At 46.0% G+C, this 10,342-nt stretch overlaps 1 protein-coding gene and 1 long non-coding RNA gene across 4 annotated transcripts in view; one reads left to right on the forward strand and one right to left on the reverse strand.

The window, feature by feature from the left end:
* Positions 1-8,451, reverse strand: part of LOC115251788 (collagen alpha-1(IX) chain) — a 14,743-nt gene extending 6,292 nt beyond the window's left edge. For 2 of the 3 annotated variants that reach the window (XM_029845387.1, XM_029845385.1), the window contains exons 1-14: positions 8,312-8,451; positions 5,851-5,936; positions 4,972-5,043; positions 4,519-4,648; positions 2,710-3,106; positions 2,538-2,618; positions 1,519-1,536; positions 1,149-1,238; positions 1,015-1,050; positions 463-534; positions 345-389; positions 228-263; positions 113-136; positions 1-27 (exon numbers count right to left, since the gene is read on the reverse strand). The exon at positions 1-27 is cut by the window's left edge and continues 27 nt beyond it. In XM_029845387.1, the coding sequence (XP_029701247.1) occupies positions 1-27; positions 113-136; positions 228-263; positions 345-389; positions 463-534; positions 1,015-1,050; positions 1,149-1,238; positions 1,519-1,536; positions 2,538-2,618; positions 2,710-3,106; positions 4,519-4,648; positions 4,972-5,043; positions 5,851-5,936; positions 8,312-8,331 (1,134 nt within the window). In that variant the 5' untranslated portion in view covers positions 8,332-8,451. The remainder of the gene's footprint in view (positions 28-112; positions 137-227; positions 264-344; positions 390-462; positions 535-1,014; positions 1,051-1,148; positions 1,239-1,518; positions 1,537-2,537; positions 2,619-2,709; positions 3,107-4,518; positions 4,649-4,971; positions 5,044-5,850; positions 5,937-8,311) is intronic. The other variant, XM_029845386.1, reaches the window with a different exon arrangement.
* Positions 5,227-9,285, forward strand: LOC115251789 (uncharacterized). The gene is made up of 3 exons (XR_003890324.1): positions 5,227-5,403; positions 5,816-5,944; positions 8,241-9,285. It is a non-coding gene; the product is annotated as an uncharacterized lncRNA (long non-coding RNA).
* The last annotated feature ends 1,057 nt before the right edge of the window (positions 9,286-10,342 follow it).

The raw sequence follows: 10,342 nt of genomic DNA on the forward strand, positions 1-10,342 counted from the left end.
TGGGATTCCTGGTTTTCCTGGGGGTCCCTGTTTTACACACAGCATTGAACCCATCATCACACTTGATACGTGAGTATTTCAACAGAATGTCAGATTGAAGTGAAAGACGTACAGCAGGTCCTTCAGAGGCTGGGCCCTGGGGAGCGAGACACGCTTGGTTACATTTTATATTCAACACAGAGTGATTCCCGAATATGTTGTTTTAAGATGGAAAACATTCCACTTACAGGAGGACCTGGAGGGCCAGGAAAGCCAGGAAGACCCTGTAAACCAGAGGGGAAAAAAAGCAAATCAACAATGCCGTCATCATTCTAAATCAGAACCCAGACTGAGTAGTTCCTCACTCTCTCTCCTACGGGTCCTCTGGGGCCCATTAGACCAGAAGAGCCCTGCAGACAGCAACAACACAGTCTCACACAGACAGGACTGGCAGGTATAAAGGGTGTGTCAGTGGAGGCTTACTGGAGGTCCTGGAAGACCGGCCAGGCCTCTTTGTCCAGGAAGACCGATCTCTCCTGCCTCCCCTTTGCTGCCCTAGGAAACAGACACAAAAAGAATGAAGCTGCTTAATCTCCCTCTCCTGCATCTTTTGGCATCTCTCAGCACTGTTGCTAGGAGACACAGTGGCACTGGCAGTCAACAATTAATCAGTGAAAGGTGGGCCGCTCTCATTTATTTGTGGATCACCAAGAGCCCTTGCGTAATGCTCGGCAGATAACAAATATGTATAACAGGCAAAGGATGCCTCCCGTTATCCCTCAACCCCAGTGATGAGCCAGAATGAGGCCTGGGCTCAGGTTTGCATCTCCTCTCGATTTACATTTGTCGTATTTCTTCATTTATAAGCTGTGATTCTGTCCAGCGCTACAGCTGCAGCAAAATATGCGACCAAAATTAAGGCAAAGAAATGGTTGAGATGGAGGTAAACATGGGTATCGTCAGCGTAGAGGATGAAATTGTAGTGCAAGAAAGCACAGACAAACAACCTGTCATCTTACAAAATTTCATACTTACAGGAATACCTGGACTGCCAGGAGGACCAGGAAGACCCTGAAGGGGATTGTGATGAAGGTGAATTGGATTAAAATTATTTATTTAATGATTTATTTGGACACGTTTTGTGAAGGAACAATAAAAGAGATACTTACATCTCTTCCATCTCTGCCATTTTCTCCTGCAGACCCTCTGGGACCCTCTGGTCCAGCGGGCCCAGGGGGGCCTTGAAGTAATTTTTCAGGCTGAGATTGGAGACAGTTAATCAGCACATGACAAAACCCCCCAACCAAACCAGAAAACGCAAGCTAACTTCATTGATTTAACAAGGAATACAAATAATACACTCTGTCGAGGTTAAACATCAGGCCTAGTTTAAACAGCGATGCAGTTGTGCTACAGACACGTTTGATGCTTGTTTCAAATGTACGTTTCTCTGTTTGTGTCGTGAGAACGTAAGAAAAGTGGCAATAAGCAACCAAAGCAACCAAGCAAAAGAAAACAAAGGAAAAGATGAATAAATACCTCAGCATTGGCATACATCTGCAGAAGCAAGAGAGATCAGATAAAGGCAGAGTTAGTGAAAGTAGTAACGCCTCCCTTCACCAAAAGTGTCAGCCGAAGCGCACCTGCTGGTAATTACAGTCGTGAGTACAACATGCTGCCGTTTGAATATAAAGCCCGTTATACCCTTTAATAGATCCTCCTCACAGCTGGATGCATGACTGTTAGCCTCAGATTAAACAGAGAGCAGCAGGTCCAGGTAATATTTCTGCCTGTTTTGGTGGAATAATTGCATCTACAAGTGAATGAACACACCGAGCAGAGGTTGTGTTTTAACCTCAATAAGAGGCTATATTACCGTATCTGAGGATTCATTTCAGCGTTCCTAACTGATCTGGTAATTTTTAAAAATTCAGATGAAGCAACAGGAAGATCTATTTTCTTTTATGAAAATCTGATGTTAAAGGCTTGATGAACATGGGATAAACATCTAATTTAAAGCTAGCTTACAGCTAACATCTGTATTCTGGGATCGTTAGTTGAATCACACACACGTTTGCTGTTTAAACATGTTCATTTGATTAAAAACTTGGAAAATGCTTACGTGAAAACGCTTCCATTATTAGCGGGATAATGCGCCTCAAATAAAAGCTGTCACAGAACCACAACTGGCGCAAAACAAGGCACCGCAAAAATGTGCCCCTTGATGCACAAGTCGGCTTTCTGACATCGCACTTTTAATTTCATCGTGCTTCCTGTTTGTCGTTAAACGTTTGCTGGTTAGCTAACAAGGGGTTTTATTTTGGCTCTGCGCGCCGAGGTTTAACGCCACCGATGAGCTCGTGTCGGCCCCACCCATAAATAAATCTCTCATCTTTATAACCAGCTCCTGGATGTGAGGGAAAATGCTCCGCCAAGTATTTGTCACACATCTGTAAGTCCATGTCAGCACTTCTGTTTGCTGGAAGTCCGACATGAGGCCAGACTGAACCTCAAACCGCAGCGGATGCTGAGCAGAGCCCAGCCCCGGGTTGCTTTACCTCAGTGGCGGGCAGCTCGTTGCAGCTTTCTCTCTGGGCTCTCTTCGGGTCGCAGTGAATCAACATCCACTGCAGCTCAAACTGGAAAGAACGTCACGTTTCTGTCAGAATTAGGTCGCTTCGGGAGAAGGACAACAGGAAGTGCAGCAGGCGCTCGACCATCCACTCTTACCACGACGGAGGCGTCAGGGTCAGCGTCCAGCCTGCCAATCAGGGTGTCTCCCTCCGTGTTGATGGGGCCTTTGCCTTTGATGGGCTTCATGTCCACGGGCTGGCAGTCCACATAAAGGGTGACCTGGTTGCGCTCCACTCCGATCATCACCTTGTGCCACCTGGTGTTGAAGAGCACGGAGAGGCCCGGGAAAGTGACGGTCTGCAAATTGCCCTCAGCGTCTATCAGGAAGTACTCCAGGGCCTGCTGGTCACCGTTCAGCCTCAGCCCGGCTTGTTTGTTGCCCTCCTCATCCACTATTTGCCAGACGTTCCACACTTTGCTCACTGTGCTTTTGATCATGCGGAAAGTTACCATGAAGGAGTACTCATCAGGAAATCCACGAGGAAAGTTCAACCTGGAGAGAAGAAGGGTTCACAGCAGCTAAAGCATGAGGGTGGAATGAGTGAAGTTATTGCTAACCTCTAACATCACACACACAATTACATGGACATGTGAGCCAAACTGTCATCCACTGTCCCTCCTTTGCAGCTGGAGCTTCACCCCCCCTGTGAGGGAACGAGTTTAAAACTAGCTTAGCATGCTGCACAACAAGACATACACTCTCGATCCGAAGAGGGAAAAAAGCTAATCATCTCAGAAATATAATTTTCACACAATATTTAGGATTTCTATGGAGGAGATGCATGTCTTCTACCAAGAATGTCTCTCTGAAACAGAGGGTTAAAGTCCTGGTGTTCCACACAAACATGATAATCCCTGGAAGCTGCCTTGTGCACAAATCACAAGCTCCATCAGTCCTACATGCAGACCTGTAAGCGTGCACAGTCTGGTGCTTTTTACAGGCCACATTCTCAGTTGGTGCTGCTTAATAAATGCACGTTCAGTCAAACTTTTATTATCTTGTAAACAATCAAGGTGAGCTAATAAAAATGGGGTTTCCTGTGTGCCCATCAAACAAATGAAGAACACGCTCCAGCTTTGGCCCCGAGGTGGAAAAGTCTCAAGTACGTGCTGCTTTTACCCCACAGGGGGAGAGAAAAGGAAAGAGTTGCAGTTTAAAGCTGGCTCGCAGGGCCAGACTTCAAAGTGAAGGCTGTGCCACTGGATCCGCAGAGGAAAAACATCTATTTAGTCTCAGGGTGACAGGCCAGAGTGGCGTGGATGCAGGACGCCAGTCAGTTACATAAGCTCTTAATAGGAGAGCTGGCCGGCAGGAGAGGATTAGCCAAAACAGCGAAACACAAACACTAAGGTCTGTTTTGTCCGAATGAAGCGTAGTCAAACGTAAAGATCCATTTTCAATGTCATTAGTACATTTATAGCCTTTGTAGCCGTAGATGATCAAATCACTGGGAGCCTTCCTCATCATCCCATACGCCTTTTATATCTGCCACTTTCCATTAAATGTTAGCTTTAAAACTATGCAATTAATCTAGCATCAATTTTCTTGCCATACTCGACTGTCTTTTAGTTCTAAAACTTGACTTAAAACAGACCCGGGTCCTGATAACTTCACATGTTCATACATATAACCTTCAATTACACAGCAAAACCATAAAAGGAAGTAACTAGAGGCTTATTTTTAATAGCCTAAAAGGCTCCACTCCACATATTTTTCACCTCTAAGATGCCAAATATGTCCCAACATGTTTTTTTTCTTTACCAATTACATGCTGCTAGCAGGGCAGCAAACATCTGTGTTGGACCTGTAATAAAGTCACACCTGCATGAGGGTGAGCACTGCTGCCTCCCAGCATCGGTGTGCTTTTTATCCGTTTTCTCTTAAATCCCCCTTACTGTACTTACATGGTTGGAATTTGGAAGTTGGCCTCCCTGTCCAGGCGGTACGCCACCTGGAGGGAGGTGGAGCCGTCCACTTTCCGCACACCTTTCAGGGGGATCACATCCAGCTGGAACTGGGTTATCAGATCAAAACCTACAAAGGAATTTGACAGCAAAGCTTTTGTGGAGCTGTAAGATGTCAAAAATTACATTTGATGAGGTGTACAGTTTGGTAAGAGGGAGCATGCAGCATTAGTTTAGCAATGAGACAATCGTGAGGCTAATCTTTACAATTAGCATTCAACCCTAAGGCAGTCTTGTAAATAATATCAATTTATAGTACAAATGAGGTTTCTGAGGCAAGGGAATTTTGGAAAATTCAAAGTAAATTCCAGGCTGCTCAAGGGGAAACATTTATTTGTTAACGCCACTTTATTTTTATGTGTTTCTGCATTAGGACGACTACGGGCCATTTACCCGGAAGGTCGTCTTGTCCGCTTCTCATTGGTGGGCAGACGGAATCTCCATCCAAACGGTTGAAGTCCAGTTCTGGTAGGGAAAAGACCAAACAAAATGAAATAAAAACAATCCTCTTGTTTCTTCTGAAGTCATTTTGTATTGTTTATTGGCACTGGTATATTAGACCTTGATAACTTCTACCCGTGTAAATATCACCTGATTTAGTTATATATTTCAGATGCACCAGAAGAGGGCGCTATTCGTGAGGAGTGACTGAAGATGCAGCAGAAGGGGGCGCTATCTGTGATCAGCTCTGGGGAAATTCTCCATTAAATAAAGATGGTCACAGCCATGAGGCCTTCCCATCCTGAGTCAGCTCATTTACGTCGAACACAACACATCTGGAAGCCGTTCCCAGGGCCCACAACTGCTGAGAAATGAGATCCACTGGTGAGACGGTATTTATAATCGACTATTTACTGCCATTAAACACTTATCTGACTGTGCATGTGGGCCTCAAGTTGTTAAAGTTACTGCCCGCCGCGCGGTTGCACTCGGAAAACCAGTAATTATGCAATGAGCTGGTGAAGCCCGGCGCTAATGTGTCACGTGCGGTTACATGTGGGCGTCGTGACAGGACGCGGCAGGACCTACTGTACCTGGGTGCCGCAGGAGAGTCACGCTAGCTTTACTGTGTCCCCAAACGGTAGAGAATGGGCTTTTTGTGATTATCAGAGGGTTTGCTTAATCTAATTTAATCCTGCGGTCAGGATGAGCCTCGGCGCGGCGGCTATTTCTGGCTTTTGCTTTGTGATTTCTGAAAAGACAGCGGCCGCAGCCATAAACCGTCTGTGTTTACCAGGCCAACAGGTGGGCCACATGTCAGCCATGACTTACGTCCAAGTGTTGGAGCCAGGAGGAGGGACAACAGAGCCACGCACAGGCGGGGATGCGCCCACTTTGATAGATGCCAATGTTGCTTTCTGTGGAGGTATGATGGAGAACATCAGCATTCGCTCGGGCGTCTAATTCTTTTCGACAGCTTCTTTGAGTCTGGATCGATAAAACTCCAAAGGGACAACATAAAGCACTTCACCACCATCCTCCACGGTCACCCCGAACAGGATGATGTTCGCAGCGTTCAATCAAATTCACCCGGAGAAAAAAAAATGACATCAAGCCTTTAATGTGACCTCAATGACACAGCAGCTCCAAGAGGAACGAAATGCACTTTTATGTTTAAAGAAACAGCAGATTCCTTCATTGATAGAGGACTTGATGAATGGGTCTCTCTGTCTGTGAGAGTTGACAGTGTGTGTAATTGTATGTGAGCCTGTTTAAAGTCAGAAGACTGGTGAATGCTAGCAGGGTGAAGCTCAATTGACAAAGCTGTCTCGCTAGTAGTCGGTTATCATTAGCCGATGAATTAGCAACAGAACAGATGATGGATACTTGCATGCTTCAGCCTCTTCTTACACTCTAACGCTACATTTCAGTTATATAAATACCTCCTGTCACCATTGGCATTATTGATGAAGGTCCCACAAAGGGCATACGTGAAACCTAAAGCAGGGAAATCTCTGGATTAAGTAGTTACCTCATAGCGAAGCGAGATGGTGTTTTTGATTAGTTGCATTTTGAGCTAGTCGGGATGACCCTTCGGTCAGATTAGGGCCTCCGACCAAAACAGAACAACCAGATTCGATCAGACGCAGGATTGCTAACAGTGAACATGTTGGCTGTAGACGTTTGATTCTGACGTTCATCATTTTCACGTGCGCTTTTATTAAAGACTGAATGCAAACAAGCGCACAATAAAACATTAACATTCTAAGAAACTGAGCTGCAAGGTTTATTTCAGATTATTATAATTATTATTACTGGGACACGAACGATTAAACTGTCCAAATCTGCATGAATAAACCCAGGTTTTCTGTTTTCGCCCTAATTTGAGGGGATACGTGATGAACTGAACTAAGACAGCTATTGCCATGTGCTATTAGAGCACCATGTGCTCTACACACACATCATTTAGAGCTTTTAATATAGAGCTCCATGATTGGTGAGGTGTTGTAGCTGCAGGATGGTGTTTCTGAGTGTCTGTCATAGAAGTGACAAATGGCCGAGTCAGCAAGGTCTTTTCCGCAAAGGTGCTGGGCTTTAAAACTCTGCCCTTCACGTTTAAATGCATCCTCAGTGCCCCCCCCCACGCCCCACAGGAAGCCAATCCATCTCCAGGCTGGACTGGAAAAACACTGACGGAATCAGACCAGAGGACAACGGTTCCTGCCTAAAACTCTGAATGAACTCCGTCGGTAGTTGACACGTTTTTGTGATGAGATGTTTGAAGGTCGACATCTGTTGATTGGAGGACATTAATGTGTAAATCGTGGCACAAATCATCTGCCATCAATTGGAATCAGAAGTTCTCTCAGCACTTTGATGTTTTCAGCTACCTGCTTTGATCTGATTCCTTTGTTGTTATTGGCTAAAATTACCTAAAACATCACTAGTGTGGTTCAGTAGACAAGTAAAATTGTAATTAATTGTGAAACAAGCAGGAATTTCTAAATTCTTCATGATATTTCATAAGATTCTTAACGAGCTTTGCACATTTGTTGAATGTAACTTTCAATACAAAAGACTTTAAGGAACAATAGCGACTCAAACGTGCAATTTTGTCTTTAGTTCCCTTAAAGAACGTCATCATGTCCCACTACAGTCTTCTCAGTTGTGCTCGGGACTGGATGAGATGTAATAAATAAATAAATAAATAAATAAGATATGCAAAACTAAACACAGAATGAACATTGATTTTTGCTTTGATCTTCCACGGCAGAAAACATGATTGTTTTAGGGTGACATGAAAACAACTGCACTGGAGGTAAAGCCCCTGGGGTGGCTGTGAGAGCAATCTGCGAATTGGAGGGTTTAGCGTTGACAGCTGCCTCATCAGCTGCAGGCGCCGCTCGCTAAATATTAACCTGAGCAAGGAGCGACGCCATCAAACGTGCGTCAACAGTCCATTTACCGGCTGTGTAATGCCTGATTAAAGGTGCATTTGTGGTTTTGAACACATATTTACTGGTAACTGTTCAAAGTAAAAAGGAAAGACTTTAAGAGAGAAATGGAAAGTCCCCCAATGGGTTCCAGTAAATCAAGACAATTCCAAAATGACCTACACCCAAACACTGATGGGACTTTCCTTTCGCTTCCAGTCATGTGACCATCCCGAAACTGCAATGGTTAAAAAAATACAATAACGGATTGTTTCTGTTTCTACTCAGGGCTTCATTTAGATTGAGGATACATCAAATAAGAAGTCAGAATCAGAAAGAATCCAGCCTGAGAGGATTACCTGGAGCCGTGTGGGGCCATGTTTCACTCGCCTCCGAGACGCAGACGAGCACGAGGCACAGCGGTGTGATGCGGGAGCAGAAGAGGAGCCGCGAATGTGAAAGTTCCCAGGCTGAAGTCGGTCCTACCTGCACATGTTGGGGACTGACGGGGGGAAGTGTCGGACGGGGATGCTCAAGCATTTTCTGAGCGCACATAAAAGTTTGTTCAGCGGGCTCCCATTGGCCAGGAGGGCTCCAGGAGGTGGTGTTTGACTTTTATTACCAACACTTTAAACCCTGCAGAAGCTGGTGGACCCCCACCCCAACACCAGAGCCTCCTAATGACACGTGTGCCCGTATGGAATTCTCTTAATAATTATCGTCAGGAGAGAAGCAGTGAGTGAGGGGAGCTTGGATTTCACGATCATGTTGTCCTCATCACGGCGGTGTAGAAAGCACGTTAGCATGTAGCGCCGCCGCGGAGGCAGCCTTGTTATTACCTGCAGGGCCTGAGGCGGACGGGCTGTTTATGTGTCCTGAATGTTGTGTAATTGATTCTGGGCTGTTTGATCCGGGATTCTTTTTGCTGCAGTTTAGGAAATGACGGAAACGACGATACGCGCAGTAAATCTCGGAATCGCAGCGATCTGCTTTATTACAGCATTTATGTGCAAATGTCCTACTCTGATGAGAGGTGGTGCAACCGTAGGAGGATTTGACCGTTTCACAACAGGGTGTTTTCATGTTTGTCAGGAGGATTGAGCCCGCCTGGTGTTCTTGATGAAGTAAATCTAAAATCAGAATGATAAACCTGTGTGATGAAGTATCACATTCTTTTTTTATGCATATATTTCCAATCATTAACATCAGGGTTGCCAATTAAGGCCCTTGCTGCCCCCGACCCACCTGACCCAAACGATCAGTCACCTCAAAGTCCAGTGATTTGTTGTGATTTGTTGTGATTTGTTGTCCCCTGATATGACAGTAAAACACACCCGTCCGTGACTGTCCGGTGTTGCCTGAATTGACTGTTCCTGTAGTTGCACTAAAGAGCTGGGAGGGAAACACGACCCCCCCACCTCCCGCCACAGATCATGTGTCTGGCTGGATACGCTCACGCTCTCGATGAGAGGGCACACACAGACCAGCGGCCAGAGACAGAGAAAACAGCTTGTGATTGTTCGTCCACAAGGCAGAACACATGACACGCGCACACTCGTGACCCGCGGACTCACACTCTACCTTACGAACTGAAGCTCGGCTTTGGGACGGAAACACAACAACATGAGGGCCACGGCGACAGAGCTCCGAAAAGCAAATCCGACACTTTAGTTTAGCCGGCTGGCATGGGCACAGATTTATTTTGCAAGCTCATTTGGCTAAAGGTTAGCATGGAGCTAGCACACTGATCCACAACATTTCAACAAAGGATGCGAGGAGTAACGCTAATGTAAGAGACCTCCCTCTCATGATGCTCCCCTGAAGGACGGGGGGCTGCACTCACCCTCTATCAGTTCCCACAATTCTTTGCCCTCGACAGGAAGTAGCAGAGGCAGAAGGCCGCGACTCTGGGAACCTCGGGGTCGTTCTGTCTGAAACCAAAGTTGTCAAAGAACAACAGTTATATCAGCAGTGATGCTGTGGCCCCGTGAGATGTAACCCCGGGTCGCCAGGGCAATCCGACGGGCGTCCTTGGATTTTCTTCCAGGTTTTTCAACAGACTCTGTGGTTTTCTGGGACTCAGCAATCATCTGAAAGGAAAAGAAAAAAATCAATAACACTTTTCTCTTAATCAAGTGTGCTTGGAGCTGATGGCAGAGCGCCGCGTCAGAGGAGCTTCAAACGACTTTGGGGCCCCAGAAAAGGGAAGATGAGGCTGGGAGCGTCCTCCCGCACCATTACCCCCCCCCCCCCCCCCCCCTCCCCTTCTGATGCCGAGGGCTGTAAAAGACACCAAGGTAAACGGTTGGTGGGTCAGGGGCATTTTTGTCCATTCCCAGTTACATAATCCTCCCCTCCCCCGTCGCACCAGTGATTAGTCTGTGCGGGGT

The sequence above is a fragment of the Takifugu rubripes genome, chromosome 12 (genome assembly GCF_901000725.2).
Source record: "Takifugu rubripes chromosome 12, fTakRub1.2, whole genome shotgun sequence".
NCBI lineage: Eukaryota > Metazoa > Chordata > Actinopteri > Tetraodontiformes > Tetraodontidae > Takifugu > Takifugu rubripes.